The 18,182-nt window shown below is 55.2% G+C and overlaps 1 protein-coding gene across 1 annotated transcript in view; it reads left to right on the forward strand.

Annotated features, from left to right (window-relative positions):
- The window catches only part of CSF1R (colony stimulating factor 1 receptor), a 31,488-nt gene extending 13,343 nt beyond the window's left edge, over nt 1–18,145 (forward strand). Inside the window, exons 6-21 of the mRNA XM_040239588.1 lie at nt 46–232; nt 2,962–3,077; nt 3,210–3,330; nt 3,406–3,593; nt 5,167–5,282; nt 10,698–10,824; nt 10,973–11,077; nt 11,517–11,627; nt 12,245–12,407; nt 14,321–14,412; nt 14,515–14,612; nt 15,227–15,349; nt 15,419–15,530; nt 16,139–16,238; nt 17,027–17,135; nt 17,226–18,145. Of these exons, the coding sequence (XP_040095522.1) occupies nt 46–232; nt 2,962–3,077; nt 3,210–3,330; nt 3,406–3,593; nt 5,167–5,282; nt 10,698–10,824; nt 10,973–11,077; nt 11,517–11,627; nt 12,245–12,407; nt 14,321–14,412; nt 14,515–14,612; nt 15,227–15,349; nt 15,419–15,530; nt 16,139–16,238; nt 17,027–17,135; nt 17,226–17,363 (2,006 nt within the window). The 3' untranslated portion in view covers nt 17,364–18,145. The remainder of the gene's footprint in view (nt 1–45; nt 233–2,961; nt 3,078–3,209; nt 3,331–3,405; nt 3,594–5,166; nt 5,283–10,697; nt 10,825–10,972; nt 11,078–11,516; nt 11,628–12,244; nt 12,408–14,320; nt 14,413–14,514; nt 14,613–15,226; nt 15,350–15,418; nt 15,531–16,138; nt 16,239–17,026; nt 17,136–17,225) is intronic.
- Nucleotides 18,146–18,182: the final 37 nt, after the last annotated feature.

Below are 18,182 nucleotides of genomic sequence, written 5' to 3' on the forward strand. Positions count from 1 at the left end.
ACATCTCCCCACTCACTCCAGACTTCTGTGCATTCTGCTTTCCAGACAGTGCCTACTTGAACTTAACCTCCGAGCAGAACCTCTTCCAAGAGGTGGCCGTGGGTGAGAAGCTCGAACTCAGAGTCAAGGTGGAGGCCTATCCAAGCCTGCAAAGTTTCAACTGGACCTATGAGGGTCCCTTCTTTGGCTCCCAGCCGAAGCTCAACTTTGTAACCACCAGCGACACATACAGGTACCACCCACTAGCTCCCATCTGCATGGCCCGCAGCCAGACAGAGAACACTTTAACCGAGAGTCAGCACTCTTGGGTCCTGTCTCAACCTTGACTAGGGGGTGAGTCCTTGCCCATTTCTAGGTCTCAGTTTTCTTGACTAGGTAGAGCCTCGACGTCAGTCATCTGTGTTTGAGATGTAGATGAAATTAGCATACCCTTTGTGCTGTATCCTTGGGAAATTAATGTCCTCAAGAACTCTACCATTTCTTGGGTGTGCGCTTTCTGATGGTCACCCAAGGTCTCCTGAGCTTATTCATTTTCCTCTTTTGTGACTAATCCAAATGCAGAAGACCATCCCCATGATTTCCACTCAGAGTCACACTCCTGATAGCAATTGCACGAGGTATCTAGAACCACACACACAGGTTTGGGGGACTAGAGGGAATTAATATCTCTCAGTCACAGATACATCGAAAGTTCTTTAAAAACCTGTGGCCATCCACCCTTGAGAGTTTCTCACCAGCTACTCTTCTCTGCTGGATCAAAACTCTTCTTATAAAGGTCTGTCTCCCTGTGCACGCCCCTACCCTCCACTCCCAGAGTCCTGCATACTCTACATGCAGAGCATTTTAGAAATGTCTTTTTGTCTCCTGTGGACTCTCTCCTCAGGGTCTTACTTTCCTGCCCCAAATGACCTAACCAGGCAGTTTCTAAACAAGAGAGTTTTTTCCCTAAGGAGGAACACTGATAACAAGTGTGAAAATAATCATTTCTCTACCCTGTTCTATTTCTAAAATTTTTCCTGGAGTGAGGAAACAGCAACCCACTCCAGTATTCGTACCTGGAAAATCCTATGGGCAGAGGAGCCTGGCGGGCTACAGTCCCTGGGGTCACAGAGCCAGACACCGCTGAGCATGTGCACACTCCATCCATAGCTGCTTTACAGTGTGGTGTTAGGTTCTACGCACAGCAAAGCGAACCATCTGTATGTATACACATGTCCCCTGTTTTTTGGACTTCTTCCCCATGCAGGTCATGAACCAGAGCAGTGAGCAGAGTTCCCTGTGCTATACAGTAGCTTCTCATTAATTACCTATTTTATACATAGTATCAATAACGCATATATGCCAATCCCAGTCTCCCAGTTCATCCCATCTCCCTTTTCCCCCATTGATATCCATGTTTGTTCTCTATGTCTGTCTCTATTTCTGCTTTATAAATAAGACCATCTATACCAATTTTTTCAGATTCCACATGTATGTGTTAATATACGATACTAATTTTTCTCTTCCTGACTAACTTCACTCTCTATGACGGTCTCTAGGTCCAGCCACATCTCTAAAAATTACCCAACTTCATTCCCTTTTATGGCTAAGTAATAGTCCATTGTATATACATACCACATCCTATCTATTCCTCTGCCATTTGAATGAGAGAGAACAGGTCCACTAAAGACAGCAAAACTGGGAATCACATGCAATCGCATCTCCCACAACTGTGATGAACAGCCCTAATTCAGTTTTGAACCATTTCCTGCGATGTCTAAGTGCGGCCTCAGAGTCCTTCTCAATACAGTCTTCAGGCTATATTTCTATCATAATTGGCTCATGAGAGGAGCCTGTTTGCCACCTCTGTGGTAGGTAATCCCCAGACATCTTCCACCTCCCAAACTCTCTGGAGTTCTCTTTCTAGCTCTGGAAGCCCAGACCCCTTTGATTCCTGGATTCTTGTTTGTTGATCAACAGAATGAACAAAGATGTTCCCTTGTCCTCATCTTCTTCTTCCTAGTTCCTTTCTTGTCCTTTCCAGCCAGGATTTCTAGCTCCCTCTTGTCTAAAGGAGAAGTTCTGAACTGGAGTCTGCAGACACCTGGTAGGGCGCTGATCCATGGATATGTTTCAGGGGTCTGTCAGCAACAGGGACACTGTGGGAAGGAACCAGAGAGGTGCCCTTGAACTCAGTAATCTGGGGCCTTTCAGCGCAGGGCACCAAACTGAGCCCACATGATAGGTGTGTTCATGGTGATTTGGACTCATGCAAAGAGTTAAATTCTTTCCATTTAAGAAGTAGGTATTAGTTATCTCAAGAACTGACACATGTAGAGGGGTTCTATATGCCAACGAACTGGCTGAGTAAATACCATGGGTTTTAGTCTAATAATGGCTGCAGATATTTTCCAATGAAGGGGTGAGTGTCTGCAATGAGTCAGGCTCTCTGAATACAGATCCCTCACACTCACAGAAAAAGAAGCAAAGGAACAGAAAGGTTAAGTATCCTTGCCTAAGGTCACACAGCTGGGAAACGGCAATACTAGGACTGGAGCCCTGGTCTCTGGAGCCCCCTGGCTGCATCCTGCCTCCCTTCCCTTTCAAAGCCCCTCCTGGCAGGGCTGGCACTTCAGGGATAGAAGCTGACCAGGTACTGGCGTTTTCAGTGAGGACTGTTTAGCCCAGTGGTGGTGGTGAAAGTAGATACATTCAGTGAGGCTTGTGAGGTGCCTCCCAGCATTGGCACTGTACAGACACCGCCTCCACTAAACCTCAGAACCAAAGTGCTTTGCGGACGAGAGAGGCAATTAAGGAAATCAGGTTGGTGGTTTTTCCATGTCTCAGTGGACCCAGCCTGGGTACCTGGCTCAGCCAAGGGCTTCGTGCCCCAGACCCTTGACCAAAAATAAAACCACCCCCTCTAAGGTGGTTGTCGGAACCCTCTGTCCTCACCCCAGATGGCCTGCTCCTCCCACACAGATACATCTCCAAGCTCACCCTGCCTCGCCTGAAGCCCTCCGAGGCCGGCCTCTACTCTTTCCAGGCTAGAAACGCCAGAGGCGAGGATACCCTGACCTTTGAACTCACCCTTCTATGTGAGTAGAAGGGCTTGGGGACGCAAGGTCCCTGGGGCAGCCGAGATAGACGAGCTGGGGGAGGTTGGGCTGGGGCAGAGAAGGTTCAGGGTGGGCGGTCAGGCGAGGAGACTCAGGCCCTCTCTACCTCAGACCCCCCGGAGGTAGAGGTCATGTGGACCCTCGTCAATGGCTCCAAAGCCCTGCTCTGTGAAGCCTCAGGGTACCCCCAGCCCAATGTGACGTGGGTGCAGTGCAGCAGCCACACTAACAGGTAAGTGACTTCCCTCCTTACCTGGGCTCGGGGGCTGGGCACCCCAAGGCTCTGACCACATTCTGTGCTTCCCAGATGTGATAAGACCCACGTGCTGGTCCTGGAGGAGCTGAACCCTGACGTCCTGCGCCAGGAGCCCTTCCACAAGGTGACCGTCCAGAGCCTGCTGACCCCTGGGACCTTGGAACACAACAGGACGTACGAGTGCAGGGCCCAGAACAGCATGGGGAACACCTCCGGGGCCTTGGGGCCCATCTCTGTAGGTGAGCCTTGGACCCCTGCTCCAGGCTGTGACAGGAGGGTGCCTGCAGAACTACCCCCACCCACTCCTGGGAGCCAAGGGCCAGAGTTTCAGCGCCGAGCAGATCCCAGCCGTACCGAGTCTAGCTCTCCGTGTGCGACTCCAGGCCCCTCGTGACCAAAGGCAGCAAGATGGGCAGTCTAGATCCCAGAGGGCTGGAAGTAGTAGGGGGAGAAGGGCAGAGGGGAAGCAGAGATCTAGCCAGAAAGCAGCCTGAAGCAACGGCAGCCTAATCTGGCCCCTCTGCTCTTACTCCTGCGCTTGAGCCGACTCATTAGTTCACAGGTGTGTATTTGAGACTCACAGAGGAGCAGGGCCTCCCCCGGGCTTAGAGTCTGGTGACGGGGACAGGAGACTAATGAACAGTCCCCGCCCCAACCCAGGGCCAGCCTCGCTGGCCTTTCCCATCCTTCCCAGACTCCCTTCCCTCAGAGACACAGTCTTACCCCGCAGCGGCCACTGTGCGGTGGGGGTGGGGGTAACTGCCGCAGCAGCGTCGTCTGAGGAAGACTCATCCCTCTCTGCACTGCACAGAGGCTGCATCTTTGACTCTGAGCGGCCAAGACTGTACAGGACCACAGCAGCTCAGGCCTCTGAAAAGCAGGTTTGGCACCCACTGTGTGCCAGGCCCAGAGAGGACAGACTGGGGCCTCTGCCTGGCTCCAAGGGGCTCCTGGTGCCCTGGCCTTGGGGTCCCAAATTCACATGCGCTACCCTGGTGGCTGTGTCTCAAGCTGGTGGGCCTATATTACAAATAAGAAAGCCAACATCTTGGCTTACACTGCACCAGGCATCATGCTAAGCCCCTTGCAGACATTATTTCAGTGCACTCGCCCAACCCCAGGAAGTCGCTTTAGTACAGTTTGCCTTCCTTCCTGGGGCATGATGAACCCGAGGCTTCGGGAGTAGTCACAGGTTTGCTCTCACACCTCATAAGAGGTAGAAGGGAGGCTAAGTCTCAGGTTCATGCTGCTCATCTGGCCAGGGGGTGGAAATTAGGTCCTTCCCAACACATCAAGGGAACTGGGGCTACTGATGTGGGAAGAGGAGACCTGGGTCCATGAGCCTGGCTTTCAGACTCTTGGAGGGCCGTGTGGTCCCAGAGGGCACTTGGGGATGCTGCAGGGACCTCCTGGGGAGGCAGATTTCAGTCCAACCTCTAGAAGGTCTCTCCGTCCAAGCTGGCCAGAGGTGTAGGTAATGAGCCTCCATATTGGGGGAGGGTTCAAGTCGTGGCTGAGCCCCAGAGGCTTACATAGGCAGGGGGTGGGTTGTGTGATCTGAGGGGCTCCCCGGGCTGCAGAGGCTATGAGTCTGGGCAGGGTTTAGAGCTGGGCGTGAGCAGGGCTGGAGGTGGGTCCTTGCCCCTGGCTGGGGGAGGGTCTGCAGGCTTCCTACTGAGAGGACACCTTGTTCAGTCACAAGAATTTGGGGGACACCTACTGTGTTCCAGGCCACGGGCCTGTTCCAGTGGGGTATGGGGTCTCAAAGGCCCCTTTGGCTGGCTCACTCCCCTGGCCTGCCCCTTCGTGCAGGAGCCTCCATGCAGCCCCTCGATGAGCCCCTCTTCACACCGGTGCTGGTGGCCTGCGTGTCCATCATGGCCTTGCTGCTGCTGCTGCTGCTGCTGCTCTTCTACAAGTACAAGCAGGTGAGCCTGGGCGGGGCGGGGCGGGGCAGGGGCAGCCAGACCCTAGGGCAGCACCGCCGGGCTGCGCGGGTCCACCCGGCATAACCGCTCACCTGGCAGCCGGCCATTCACCGACGAGAGCTCTCTAGTGGGCGCCTGCTGTATGTTAGTGTGAGTGGCTGCGTGAGTCAAGACTCAAGCCTCTGGGGTTCTGCTCTCGTAGGCTTCACTGTCTAGTGCAGGAAATGGCTGCTACCATGAAAGTGAGGGCGTGGATTACAGAGGCAAGACGCTACCAGGACAGCCGTGGGAGTCGGGGAGAGGGCGAAGGTGGGATCCTCTTCCAGCTGGGGCTTCCAGGGGCACAAGAGGGGCCCCAGGGGCCAGGCCTGTGTATCTGTCAGGTGGCAGGTGAGTTAGTGGAGGGAAGGCCTGACCATCATCATCCTCTTCATTATTTTTTAAAAACTTATATTTGGCTGTTTCAGGTCTTAGCTGTGGTGCCCCAGCTCTTTGGATGCCCATAGGCTTCTCTAGTTGAGGTGCGTGGGCTTACTAGTTTCATATGCACACTTAGTTGCTCCACGGCATGTGGGATCTTAGTTCCCCATCTAGGGATCGAACCCACGTCCCCTGCATTGGAAGGTGGATTCTTATCCACTGGACCGCAAGGGAAGTCCCCATCCTCTTCACTGTGCGTGCTAAGTTGCTTCAGTTGTATCTGACTCTGCAACCCTATGGTCTATAGCCCGCCAGGCTCCTCTGTCACGGGATTCTCCAGGCAAGAAGACTGGAGTGGGTTGCCATGCCCTCCTCCAGGGCATCTTCCCAACCTAGGGATCCAACCCAGGTCTCTTATGTCTCCTCCATTGGCAGGCGAGTTCTTTACCTCTAGCACCACCTGGGAAGCCCCTCCTCTTCATTATCTAATATTATTATGAATGAAGTCTGCTGTTAATTGCACTTTGACATTTAGTACCCTGTCTGTCACTTTGAGGGCTCAATCAGTGATTGAGCAGTGATTTTAGGGGCATTTTTATGACATGTGTTACCTATATCCTCTCATTTACTGCCCTCAGCAGCCATGGTGTGTGGGCAGTATCACTAACCCCATTTTACAGAGTTGGAAGCTGAGGTTCCAAGAGGTTGAGACAGATGCCCTAGTCTGCAGCTGGCTAGTGACAGAGGTTGATTTTGAAACAGTCATTTTCAAAACCATTTTGTAAAACATGAAGTCATCTTATTTTACCCTCACGACAATCTGGAGGCAAGGGACTAGGGCAGTCAGCATTCTACAATAAGGAAATGGGCTCAGCAAGGTTGAAGGACCTGCTCAAGAATCCTAGTTGCTTCCTACCCCAGAGCCCACGGTCTCCACCATTTAGCTGCACTGCCTGTCTATATGAAAGACCATTTCCGGTACGGTTGGGCACTGACAGGGCCAGGCCGGAAGGCTGCGGGAGGCCAGAAGTGGAGGGTTGTTTTCTGGCTGGCAGGGAAGGGAGTCTGCTGGGAGGAGGGGGCCTGGCGTGGGTGAGGCTGGCCATGGAGGATGGGGCAGGCGGCTGGGGGAAGAGGAGATTCAGGGCAAGGGTGTCTCTGGGGAGAGGGCAGTGTACACAGAGAGTGGGGAGGACCATGGGAGCACTGGGAATACTGATGCCTGGAAGGGGCACGCTGGATGCCTGGACCCCATCCTGAAGGTTCAGGAGATGTGAACAAGAGAATGAAGTGAGTTACAAACGAATGGCGCACCTGTGAGCCCCTTGCTGCCGTTCCTTCCCCACACCTGCCTTGGGGGTTTTAGGGTAAGCAGAGGACTGCATACACAGGTGCAGGCTGTGTCGGGGGTGCCCAGAGGCGCACAGGGAGCTCGGTGCGTATCAGCACCCAGCACAAGGGCGCAGCTGAGCGCAGCCTCCAGAATCCGGGGCCCCAGGCCAAGTCTTCAGGGATCTGGGTCCACCTCTGACGCTGGCCATGCGACCTTGACTGGCAGACTGCAGGCTGCAGGACACTCAGCAAGATCCTGGGCTTGGACAGCGCTCAGAATGGACGCTGAACACGCCAGGCCCAGGAGGAAGTTGGCTGGGGAACAGAAGTTTGCTCACGCATTTTGGGATTGGAGGGCTGTCTGAGGTTGGGCATCTCCTTGACTACATGCCCAAAGTGGTTGTCAGGCACTGCTCACCCACCTCCAGGGGACAGGACTTCAGTCACTCTCGTGGCCTCCCGTTCCTTCTCTGAGCAGCTCTGTTGCAAAGTTCTTCCTTATATGGAGCTGAAAGCTGCCTCCCTGTGCCCCACTGAGCTGCCTCCCCAGTGCTGCAGAGATTCCAGAGAAGGGCCCAGTTCCCCCTCCAGCCCTTTCTGCCTTGGACTGCCCGGCCCCCTTGGTCAGTTGTTGTTTGCGGACATTCTACCTTCTCTTCAAGGGACCATTTTTGGAACGTGTACTCCCAGGCACCTCTTATCCCATTTAGGAAATTGAACTGGCCCCTGAGCCCACCCAAGAACAAGAGAAGGAAGGCATCCCAGGGATCAAGATGGCCATACCCTGACGTGATGGCCATGCCTGAGGCCTTACCGTCCAAGTGTCTTTGCTTTGCCCCTTGGGCTTCTGAGCCTCGCCCCTTCCCTGGGGAGCCAGCCTGGCTTGTCCTCACTACCCAGGCCTGAAGGGAGGGTGGCCCCAATTGGGGGAAGGGTTGCTTCTGTCCCAGGGCTGAGTCATCACCTCTCTGGCCCCCAGAAAGACCACAAGGGGGGCTGAGGGGGAAGAGAAAAGGGCAGGAGTCAGCAGGCTAGAAGCAGGAGGGACGTGCGGAAGAAAGGATGACAGTGACAGGGAGGAGCAAAGGGGATGGTGGGAGGGGCAGTGGGGAGGCTAGAATTCTCAGGAATGAGGCGCATAAAGGGGATGCACAGGAGGGTCCTTAAGATTTCTGGGGAGAACTGTTCAGATCTTCCCCTTCCTGAGACAGAAAGCATCCTCCCACTGAGACAGCAGGCCTGCATGGGGAGTTATGGGGACTTTGATGATTCCTTGCCCACCTCGGTCGGCAAGGGGAAGTGGCTGGGGCCCATTACAAGGAATAAGTGAGATGACGCACGTTGAGTGTGGAGCCCAGCGCCCACTCACAGGAAGTGCTCTGCAGGCATGCACTGACAGCATTCTACTCCGAGGCCACCCAGAGGAGAGACCCCTCTGGGCAGGAGCCCCCAGGAGCTCCACAGGAGGAGCCATGTGTAGGCGTCGCAGAGGCTGGGCAGAACTGGAGGCTGCCTTCCAAGAAGAGGGGTGGGGGCGCCTGAGACAGGCGGGAGAGAATGGTGTCTTCCTCCAGCAATCAGGTCTGGGATTCAGAGGCTGAAGTCCCAGCCAGACAACCTCGCTTGCCTTGATCGCCCTCCCCTTCCCCACTCTCCTCTGCCCGGCTGGGGGTGGAGTGGGGAGGGGGCTGACTCAGGCCCAGCTGCAGGGCCAGAGGAAGGAGAAGTGGCAAGGAGGAAAAGATAGCTTCACCACAGTGGCTGCTAGAGATAGAAGTGGCCAGGAGAGGAAAAGGAATCCTTCCTGGTGCTGTCTCTGTCCTTTGAGTTGGAAGGCGGCCACAGGCAGGGCCTGAATCCTCTGACACTCAGGAAATCTTCCTGTCCCATTTCAGACTATCCGCTATAACTCTACCATGGCTGTCCTGACAGTTACCCATAGTCTCTTGTTCTGAATCAGAACCTGGAAGTTCTTCCTTGGGTCTAACTGCAATCTCTCCCTCCAAACTACCATCTGGACGTTCTTCCTGATGGCTACCTAGACTTCAGTCACAGGCCACCCTCCTCCCAGCACCCACTTGAGCTCCCCCCACCTCGAGGAGGGTGCCCCATGGAGCCCAGCTGCTAAACAACACAGCCCAGCTGGCCTCCATGCCCCACGAGTGACCGGAAAGAGAGTTGGACTGCTGACCCGAGGCCTCGGTGTTCTCCAAGGCTCCACCCCAGCTTCCACTTTCCACCTAAACTCTGTCTTCCATCAGCACTTCTCGTGGGCACCCCCTGGCATCATGCCCCCATGCAGCTGCCACCCTGGGCAGGAACAAGAGCGGCAGCCACTCCCCTGCAGTTCAGGCTCTGCCACCGGCCGGCTGGTTGGAGCAGCATGGAGAGCCTGAGTGGGTGCGCCAGCTGCTCACTGTTGTGTGTAGGGGGTCTCTCTCCATCTGTCCTTTAACTTTGTAAAGTCCGACACATCACTCATCTGCATCAAGCCTAGGAGGTTTCTCCTGGCATGGAGAGAATTCACTCAGTGACTGGCTGCCCTCAAGACTTTCCTGCCTTCAGAACTGTGCCCACACGCCTCCAGCCACGTGGCACCTCCATTCCCTCAGCCTCTCCAGGACCTTTAGCACCTCCACACCTCTGCCCCCCCGGCTGGCACCCTCTCACCTCCCCGGGGGCCCTCCCTGACTTGCCTTCCAATGTCCCCAGCTCCCTCTGTCCTCTTGCCCAGCTGTATTGTCTCCATCAAGCCATCTGAAAATCTATTTTTTCCTACATTTTGTATTTGTAGTCCTATGTATGTATGTATTTGAGTGGAATGCCTGTCTTAGTCACTAGAATGCAAACTCCAGGGGACAGGAACTCTGTTTTGTTCAACTCTGAATCATTGATGCCTGAAACAAATATGTGCTCAGTGAAATATTTAGATGGGAGTAATACTCAGCCTTAAAAGGGGAGGAAATGTTGATATAGGCAACCACATAGGTGAACCTTGAAGACGTCATGCTGAGTGAGACGAGACAGTCACAAAGGGACAGATTCTGCATGATTCCAATTAAATCAGGTACCTGGGATGGTCAGATGCACGAGATAAGTGGGAGGTGGGAACAGGGAGCTTTTGTTTCGTGAGGACAGTTTCAGTTTGTCAAGATGCAAAGAGTTCTGGAGATTTGTTGCACAACAGTGTGAATGTACGTAACACCACCGAGCAGTATACTGAGAAATGGTTGACTTGGTGAATTTCGTTATATGTATCTCACCACAAGTGAAAATAAAATAGCTGATACTTGGATGGGAGGGTGGATGTGTGAATGGACCTGTAGTTTCACCCTCCCTCCTAGCTCAGGAATTACCAAATTATCAGAGCTGTCAAGACCCTCAGACATGGTCCTAAATCTTTCAATATACAGTTAGGGAAACTGAGGTTGGAGAATGGATGGTCCCTTGGTAAGGCCAAGCCAGACAAGGACTGGGCTCTTGGTGCCATAGGCATGGGGTGACACAGCCCCTCTCACCAAATTGCGGCCCACACACCCACCTCCTTGTGCTGTGCGGTGGGACCGCCCAGCCCCTGTCCTCCTGGGTCGGGATGATGTCCCAGACCCACCTGGCAGGCCCGGCTGACCCTTCCTCCCCTTCCCCACCCCCGCCCCCCTACAGAAGCCCAAGTACCAGGTGCGCTGGAAGATCATTGAGAGCTATGAAGGCAACAGCTACACCTTCATCGACCCCACCCAGCTGCCCTACAATGAGAAGTGGGAGTTCCCCCGGAACAACCTGCAGTTTGGTGAGCCAGGGTCTCTGCACCCACCACGCTCTCCTGTCACAGGGCCGGAATGGGTGGTGGGGAGCCTGTGGGCCCTTAGAGAGAGGCCCGTCTGGCACCCCAGGACCTGAGAAGGCTGTGTGTGTGTGTGTGTGTGTGTGCGTGCCAGGCAAGACCCTCGGAGCTGGAGCCTTTGGGAAGGTGGTAGAGGCCACGGCTTTTGGTCTGGGCAAGGAAGATGCTGTGCTGAAGGTGGCTGTGAAGATGCTGAAGTGTGAGTGCAGGAGGGGCTCGGGGGTGGGGGAGCGGGTAGGAGGCGGTGGACACCACTGGGACGGTCTGTCCTGTGGTCACGGGGCATCGCCCACATTTTCGGCCTGTCAGAGCCTGAGATCGGGGGTGAAGCCGCTGTTTCCTTTGTGAGCTCCAGGCTCTCTCTTACTCCTGAGTGTGGAAGGGCTTCTGACTGAACCCCAAAAGGGCTGGGATGAGAGGCCACCCTGGGCTCTGGCTTGGCCCCAGCTTGGCCCAAACCAGTTCAGTGACAGGCCACCTCTCCTCTCTCCCCCAACGACTCTCATCTGTATGTCATTTATTCTGCTTCTTTCGGCTTCTGATTACCTTGGGTGCTCCGGGTGCCCCCTGCTTTACTCCCGTGTCTTCTGTGTGTGGCCCTCCATGTCCTGCCCTTTCTCTGTGGCCCCACCTCCCAGCCACGGCGCACGCTGATGAGAAGGAAGCCCTCATGTCAGAGCTGAAGATCATGAGCCACCTGGGCCAGCACGAGAACATAGTCAACCTCCTGGGAGCCTGTACCCACGGAGGTGAGGGGCCCTGGCAGGCATGCGGGGCCACGATCTTGAGTGTCTGAGGGCCCAGGGCCTCACGCCATCCATCTTCCCCTTCCCGTCCCCACAAAGTGAAGGTACGATCCCTGTCTGGGCACCCCTTGAATTCCTAGGCCAGACGCCTGGACTGGTCAGAAGCTGCTTGTGGATGACAGGCAGTTCTGGGAGCTCTGACCAGTGGCTCTCAGACATGTGGGGACATCAGAGTCACCTGGAAAAGAAGCAAAGAATGCAGATCTCCGGGCCCCACTCCAGGGAGTCTGATGCTGTGGGTCTGGGGTGAGGCCCTTCAAATCTAACTTTAAGCCCCCACTCAAAGAGGCTGGGCACTCACTGCAGGGCCCATAGAAGTGTCCCAGGATCCACTGGGATTCAGCCCACCCCATTCTCTTCTCCTATAGCAACTTTGACTTATATGGAATTGCCTTAGTTTTCCTTTGAAGAAAGAGTTCTTCAGCTAGTTTTTTGGAGGGCCCTCTGCTCTAGACAGATGTGGTTACTGAGGCCCAGAAAGCATGGAGGGCTGCTTACAGACAAGCAGGATAAGAACCTGTGACATAAGGGGCACTGACCCCCACCCTCGGCTGCTCTAGGCCCTGTCCTCGTCATCACGGAGTACTGTTGCTATGGTGACCTGCTCAACTTTCTGCGAAGGAAGGCTGAGGCCATGCTGGGATCCAGCCTGAGTCCAGGCCAGGATCCCGAGGCAGGCACCGGCTACAAGAACATCCACTTGGAAAAGAAATACATCCGCAGGTAGTATCCTGGCAAAGGCCAGGACTGGGAGGTGGGGCCCTGTGTCTATTCCCAAAGTCAGCTCAGGGTTGGGTGGCTGTGTGGTCTTCACCTTCCCACTCGTGCTATGGGGAGTAGCCACCAGTATTATGTGGGCACTTTAGTCTGTCTCCTACTTATTCCTATTGTCCAAGGAATATTTGATCCCCTACTATGTTCTGGGAGGATAGCGGGCAGAGATAGGCAGCTCACAGTCTGATGGAGTCAGGTGTTAATGAATCATTTTATTGTGCATATAAGATCTATTCAGGGCCCTAGCTAGAGACGGGCAAGTCTTGGGGATAATGGCCCTATTTCTCCCATAGCACCCATCCCAATTTTGAGTAGCCATGGGGAAGCAGGATAGAGTCTGTTCCTTGTTGGATGAGAAGGTATCATCCAACACAAAGTATCACAGCATAGCTGTGGCCAGGTCCTTGGTCCACCTGGGCCTGTTTCCCCAAGAAGCCATCGAGGCTGAGCCTGAGTCTCTGCTCTCTCGCTCTGAAATGCTGTGATTCCTGGAAGCCACCCAGAGGGAGGTGGACAGAGCCACATGGGGAACCACAGAGAGGAAGTGGCGTTTTGTGTCACACACGAGTCAGGGGCAGAGGCGGAGCCTGGTTGGGCCCTGCTGCTGCCACCTCGTCCAGTGCTCACCTAAGCCACGCCGCTCTCCTGCATGCCTTGGACTCAGGGCCTGCGAGCCCTCTGGGCCAGACTGCTGGGAGCTGCAGCAGGATCAGGAGACGGAATACACTGAGCTATTTTACCAGTGTCAGCTACCCAGCCTGGGAAGACAGAAGGGGAAGGAGACCATGCCGCTCTATCCAGTGACCTCGAGCACACAGGCTGGCAGGATCTGCTTCCTCTTCAGAGTTTCTGACACCCTTTGGAGAGGGTGGCTCATGCTGGGCCTCAGCAGGCTGGGAAGTCAGGCCAGATCAACTTGAAATGAGAACAGAAGTCAAGTGTTAGCTTCCATTTTCACGATTTCAAGAGCAAGTGGCATGTGGACCAATCCTGCTAATGGGACCCCAGGCTACATTAATAGAAGTATAGTTTCTAGACCATGGGAGAGAATAGTTTCTCGATGGTCAGACCATAAATAAAACACTGGATTGTTTTTCTGGGAACACTAGAGTAAGGACATCATCACGGTGCACATCTCTATCACAGCAGGGGGCAGAAGGTGAGCGGTCCAGGCTCCTATCTGGTTGAAATATTAGAAGCTACCCAATCTTAACAGCTATCCAAAGCACAAGCTCATGGTCTTCTGAGAGCTGTTAGGAACGTACAGTCTAAGGCCCCTCCAGACTTGCAGAGTCTGAACCTGCATTCAAGTAAGATTCTCCAGGTGACTCACACGCACATGAATTAGTTTAAGAAGCTCCAGATCAGGCCTCCACTCCAGCTGCACACCAGAATTGCCTAGAGAAAACTGGTAAGTGGGAATGACTGTTTTGTCCCTAGTTTCCAGTCTTTGGTCTGAGGGGGTCTGAGTATCTGGAGCTTCCCAGGGTGAAGCCAGAAGGGAGAGGAACAGTGCAGACAAGTGGACTCAAAAGAAGGGACCCTGGCGTAAGATCAAATCCTTGCTGGGGCATTCCAGGGAAGAGGGAGACACTTCTTAAGGGCAGAGCAAGGACCAGGAAGAGGGACAGCCTGGGGCCAGACTAGCATCAGGAACAGTGGAGGACCTTCTAACAGGAAGAGCTGCCAAAGATGGAACAGGCTGTAAACTTCCTTACTGGACGGCCATGTAGAGGTCACTGATCACTTGAGAGTGGGTCAGAAACTGAAGTCCAAGTTGACTCAGGGCCCTTCCTCTCTGCTGAGTGGCTGGGCGAGGCCTGAGCTGGGCAGTGGAAATAATGGGCCCCTCTCCTATGCAGGGACAGCGGCTTCTCCAGCCAGGGTGTGGACACCTACGTGGAGATGAGACCTGTGTCCACTTCTTCGTCAAATGATTCATTCTCGGAACAAGGTGTGAGGAGGTGCCGGGGCTGAGGGAGAGGAGAGGGGTTGCTGGGGTCAATGAAGGGCAGGGAGGTCAGCGGGGCCATCCCGATGCCTCTACCCACCCCAGACCTGGACAAAGAGGACGGGCGGCCACTGGAGCTGCGTGACCTGCTCCACTTCTCGAGCCAGGTGGCCCAAGGCATGGCCTTTCTTGCTTCCAAGAATGTAAGTCTCAGAAAATGGGTCCCTCTCTGTGGTCACCCAGGGGGGTGGGGGCAGCTGAACCCGTGAGGCTAGATGGGTGAGGACACGGGAGAGAGAATGGAGTTTGTGAAGGGGGCCATGCTCCTCACAACACAGACTGGAGTCTAGAGCTTGAACACTGGCTCTGACACTTGCTGTGTGGCTTTGAGCAAGCCGAACCTCTCCGAGCCCAGGTTTCTACACCTATAAAGACATGCAATCGTAGGATGGCATGAGGGTTAAGATAGGGTTACGGTGTGCTCAGATACTTAGGGGAGGGCCAGCCATGAGGGTGGCAGCCGCTTGTCCTGTTAGCAACTCCAGAGCGCCGTTTCTAGGCCCGAGCAGACCACCCAGCTTCTGCGGCGGCTCCTGCTGCTCTCAGCCAGAGGGCCAGTCACAGCCGTTTCTCAACACTGCCTGTCTGACCACATGACATTTTCTCCGACTTGGGTCATGGTACTGGAGCCAGGGTACAGGAGCAAATATGACGGCCACTGCCTCATCCGCCAAGCCCTCTGGGGCCCTGGCTGCTGCCCCCTGCACCCTGGGCTCAAGCAGGGAGGGGCCAGGACTGACCCTCGGTGCCTTCCCAGTGCATCCATCGGGACGTGGCGGCCAGAAACGTGCTGCTGACCAGCGGCCACGTGGCCAAGATTGGGGACTTCGGTCTGGCTCGGGACATCATGAACGACTCCAACTACATCGTTAAGGGCAACGTGAGTGCTGGGAGGGCTGGGGAGGGGTGCTGACCCTGGGCCCAAGGTGACCGGGGTCTGCTGTGCCAGGCTCGCCTGCCTGTGAAGTGGATGGCGCCAGAGAGCATCTTTGACTGCGTCTACACCGTTCAAAGTGACGTGTGGTCCTATGGCATCCTGCTCTGGGAGATCTTCTCACTCGGTGAGCTGCTGGCCCAGTCAGGCTCAGCGTGGGGCTGGCTGGTGCTTGGTGACCCATGGCACCTGTACCTCCTGGGGGATGCTGGCCCAGGAGGCTTGGAGGTCAGCGCAGAGCAAGGGCTGCTGAGGGCGCAGAGGTAGGGGAAGCATCTTAAAACCAAGTGTTGTGGCTCTCAACGTAGGCTGAGCCCCTCCACCCCGACAGCACTCACTCCAGGCTTTTCCTCACCTGTCTGCTTGGACAGTTGCTGCTTCCTTGAATGCCGTTTCCTCTTGTTGTCTGAAACGTGCATGTCCCTGAAGACCAGCGCCCATCTCTGGGGCACCAAGACAAGTACTTGGGCTCGGCCCGTCAGTGTGCTCCTCTACCGACCAAAGCCTGTGCTGCAATTCTGCGGGTGTAATGAGACCTGGGCGAAGGCTTCCTACATCTCAGAAGTCTATAATAAGCAGGACACCTTTTGCAGCGCCTGGCCCATAGTGAGCGCTTGTTAAGGGGAGCTGCTGTTTGACTACCACGTCCAGCTGGGACCTGCCACCCAGCCCTGCCAAGATGTAGGGGACGGCGGGTGCTGAGCATCGTCTTTTCCGTGATCTTACCTTTTGCAGGGCTCAACCCCTACCCTGGCATCCTGGTGAACAGCAAGTTCTATAAGCTGGTGAAGGATGGATACCAAATGGCTCAGCCTGCGTTTGCCCCAGAGAACATGTAAGCGAAGCAGCCCAGGGTTTGGTGGAAGAAGACGGAAGGGTGTGTGGCCCGTCTTTCCAGTCCAGTGTTCTAGGCCAGGTCTCCTCCCGCCCACAGTGGACCAACGCAGACCCCTTTCAGCAAGTTCAGGGTTTTCCAGGTAGCATGGAGGACATTCTCAAAGAGTGACCTTAACGGGGCTGGCCCCAAGACGGCTCTTCTCTTTTCTTCTGTCCTGGCTGCCAGCCTCTTGCTCAACACAGCCACCAGCCACTGCAGTCTCTAACCGCCTCCCGACAGCTGGCTCCCTGCCCTCACCACAGCCCTTCCGCAGGCCTGCTGGCCCGTCTCGCCCACTGCGTCTTTCTCCAGCCACTGTCTCCCCACAACTGCTCCCTGTGCCGCCCAGGCGCTCCCTGCCAAGGTGGATGCAAGCAGCCCACTAACCAGCTCCTCATCCACTTCAGTACCACCACCAAGCAGCCGCTTAAACCTACCTGCAGGCAGCAAGGGTGCCCCTTTGTGCCAAGAGCTTGGGCAAAGTAGCATCCTCGAGCTTTTTTTCTCAATTTTCAGGCCCATTCTGACAAAAAGCCCCCTTTCCCAGGGTTACCGGAAAGATTAGATAAAGCGCACCAAGGACTTCGCACTGGTCTTGTGCTAAGCTCACTTCTGACTCAGTTTCAGGACCTCTGCCAGGCAGGAGTGAGTGAGTGTGTGTGTGTGTGTGAGTGTACACGTATGTGTCTGCACACGTACGTGATGACTCCCAGGCCCACGAGCTGCTTCTTCCTCTCCCATCTCAGATATAGCATCATGCAGGCCTGCTGGGCCCTGGAGCCGACACGCAGACCCACCTTCCAGCAGATCTGCTCCCTCCTCCGGGAGCAGATTCAGGTGGATAGGAGAGCGCGGGTGAGTGGGGCCAGACTCACGGTGGGTGGCTTGGTTAAAGCTGAGCCTGACCCTTTGGGACTGACCATCCCCTGGCCTCTCTGCACCCAGGACTATAGCAATCTGCCGAGCAGTGGCAGCAGCAGCAGTGAGCCAGAGGAGGAGAGCTCCAGCGAGCACCTGACCTGCTGTGAGCAGGGCGACATCGCCCAGCCCCTGCTGCAACCCAACAACTACCAGTTCTGCTGAGGAGGGGGCCACAGGGAAGTACTGCCCTCCCCGCCTCCAAGCTCACACCTCCTCCGTGGATGGGGCACCACAGGGAGAACACACAGACTCTGCCCTTCGTCTTTTCCCTCAACAGCCTGGCCTAGCTCTGAAACTCAGGAATGGGGGATCTATAGGAGGCTGATGAGAACCCCACTCCCAGGGCCTGGGCCATCACTGCCAGTCGGGGACTGGGGCTGAGCCCCACCCCAACCCTCCAGTTCTCAAAGCTGTGGCCTCAGCTTCACTGTACCAACTGGGAGAACACCCAGCTCATTCTTAACCTGTTCCCACTCCTGGGAACCACCTCCCTTCCATCCCTCCTGTTTCAATGGAAATGGACTGATTTGGTGATTGAAGTTCCCAAGAGCTACCCAAACACTGAGACACCAAGGTTCCTTGGGCCCTGGCAGAATGGAGGGGACACCTACTGAGTGGCTCGATGAGAGCAGACAGATGCTTACAGCTGTGCTCAGGCCCTGGGAGCAGGCTGGCTCCTTTGGAAGAACCTAACTGTCCCCTTCTGCCTCTAGGCCTTCTCTCCACAGCCCCATCCCGCCCTGGGTCTGGTACTGCTGCAATGAGCCAGGTGGCAGCTAAAAGCTTGGGAGTGTTCTGTCTGGCCCCCACCATACTGAGGTGGAAGGCAGGGGACCCGTGTGGCTGGCCACACCAAGCAGCACCTGCTCCAGGTTGACTCATCATAACTAACAGTTACACTGTGGAATATCCCTGTCAGCATTAAACTAACCCCATTAACACAACCGGCCTCTGTGTCTTTGTGCCCTGCGGACTTCCAGG

This window comes from Oryx dammah, unplaced genomic scaffold (assembly GCF_014754425.2).
Source record: "Oryx dammah isolate SB20612 unplaced genomic scaffold, SCBI_Odam_1.1 HiC_scaffold_5, whole genome shotgun sequence".
Lineage (NCBI taxonomy): Eukaryota > Metazoa > Chordata > Mammalia > Artiodactyla > Bovidae > Oryx > Oryx dammah.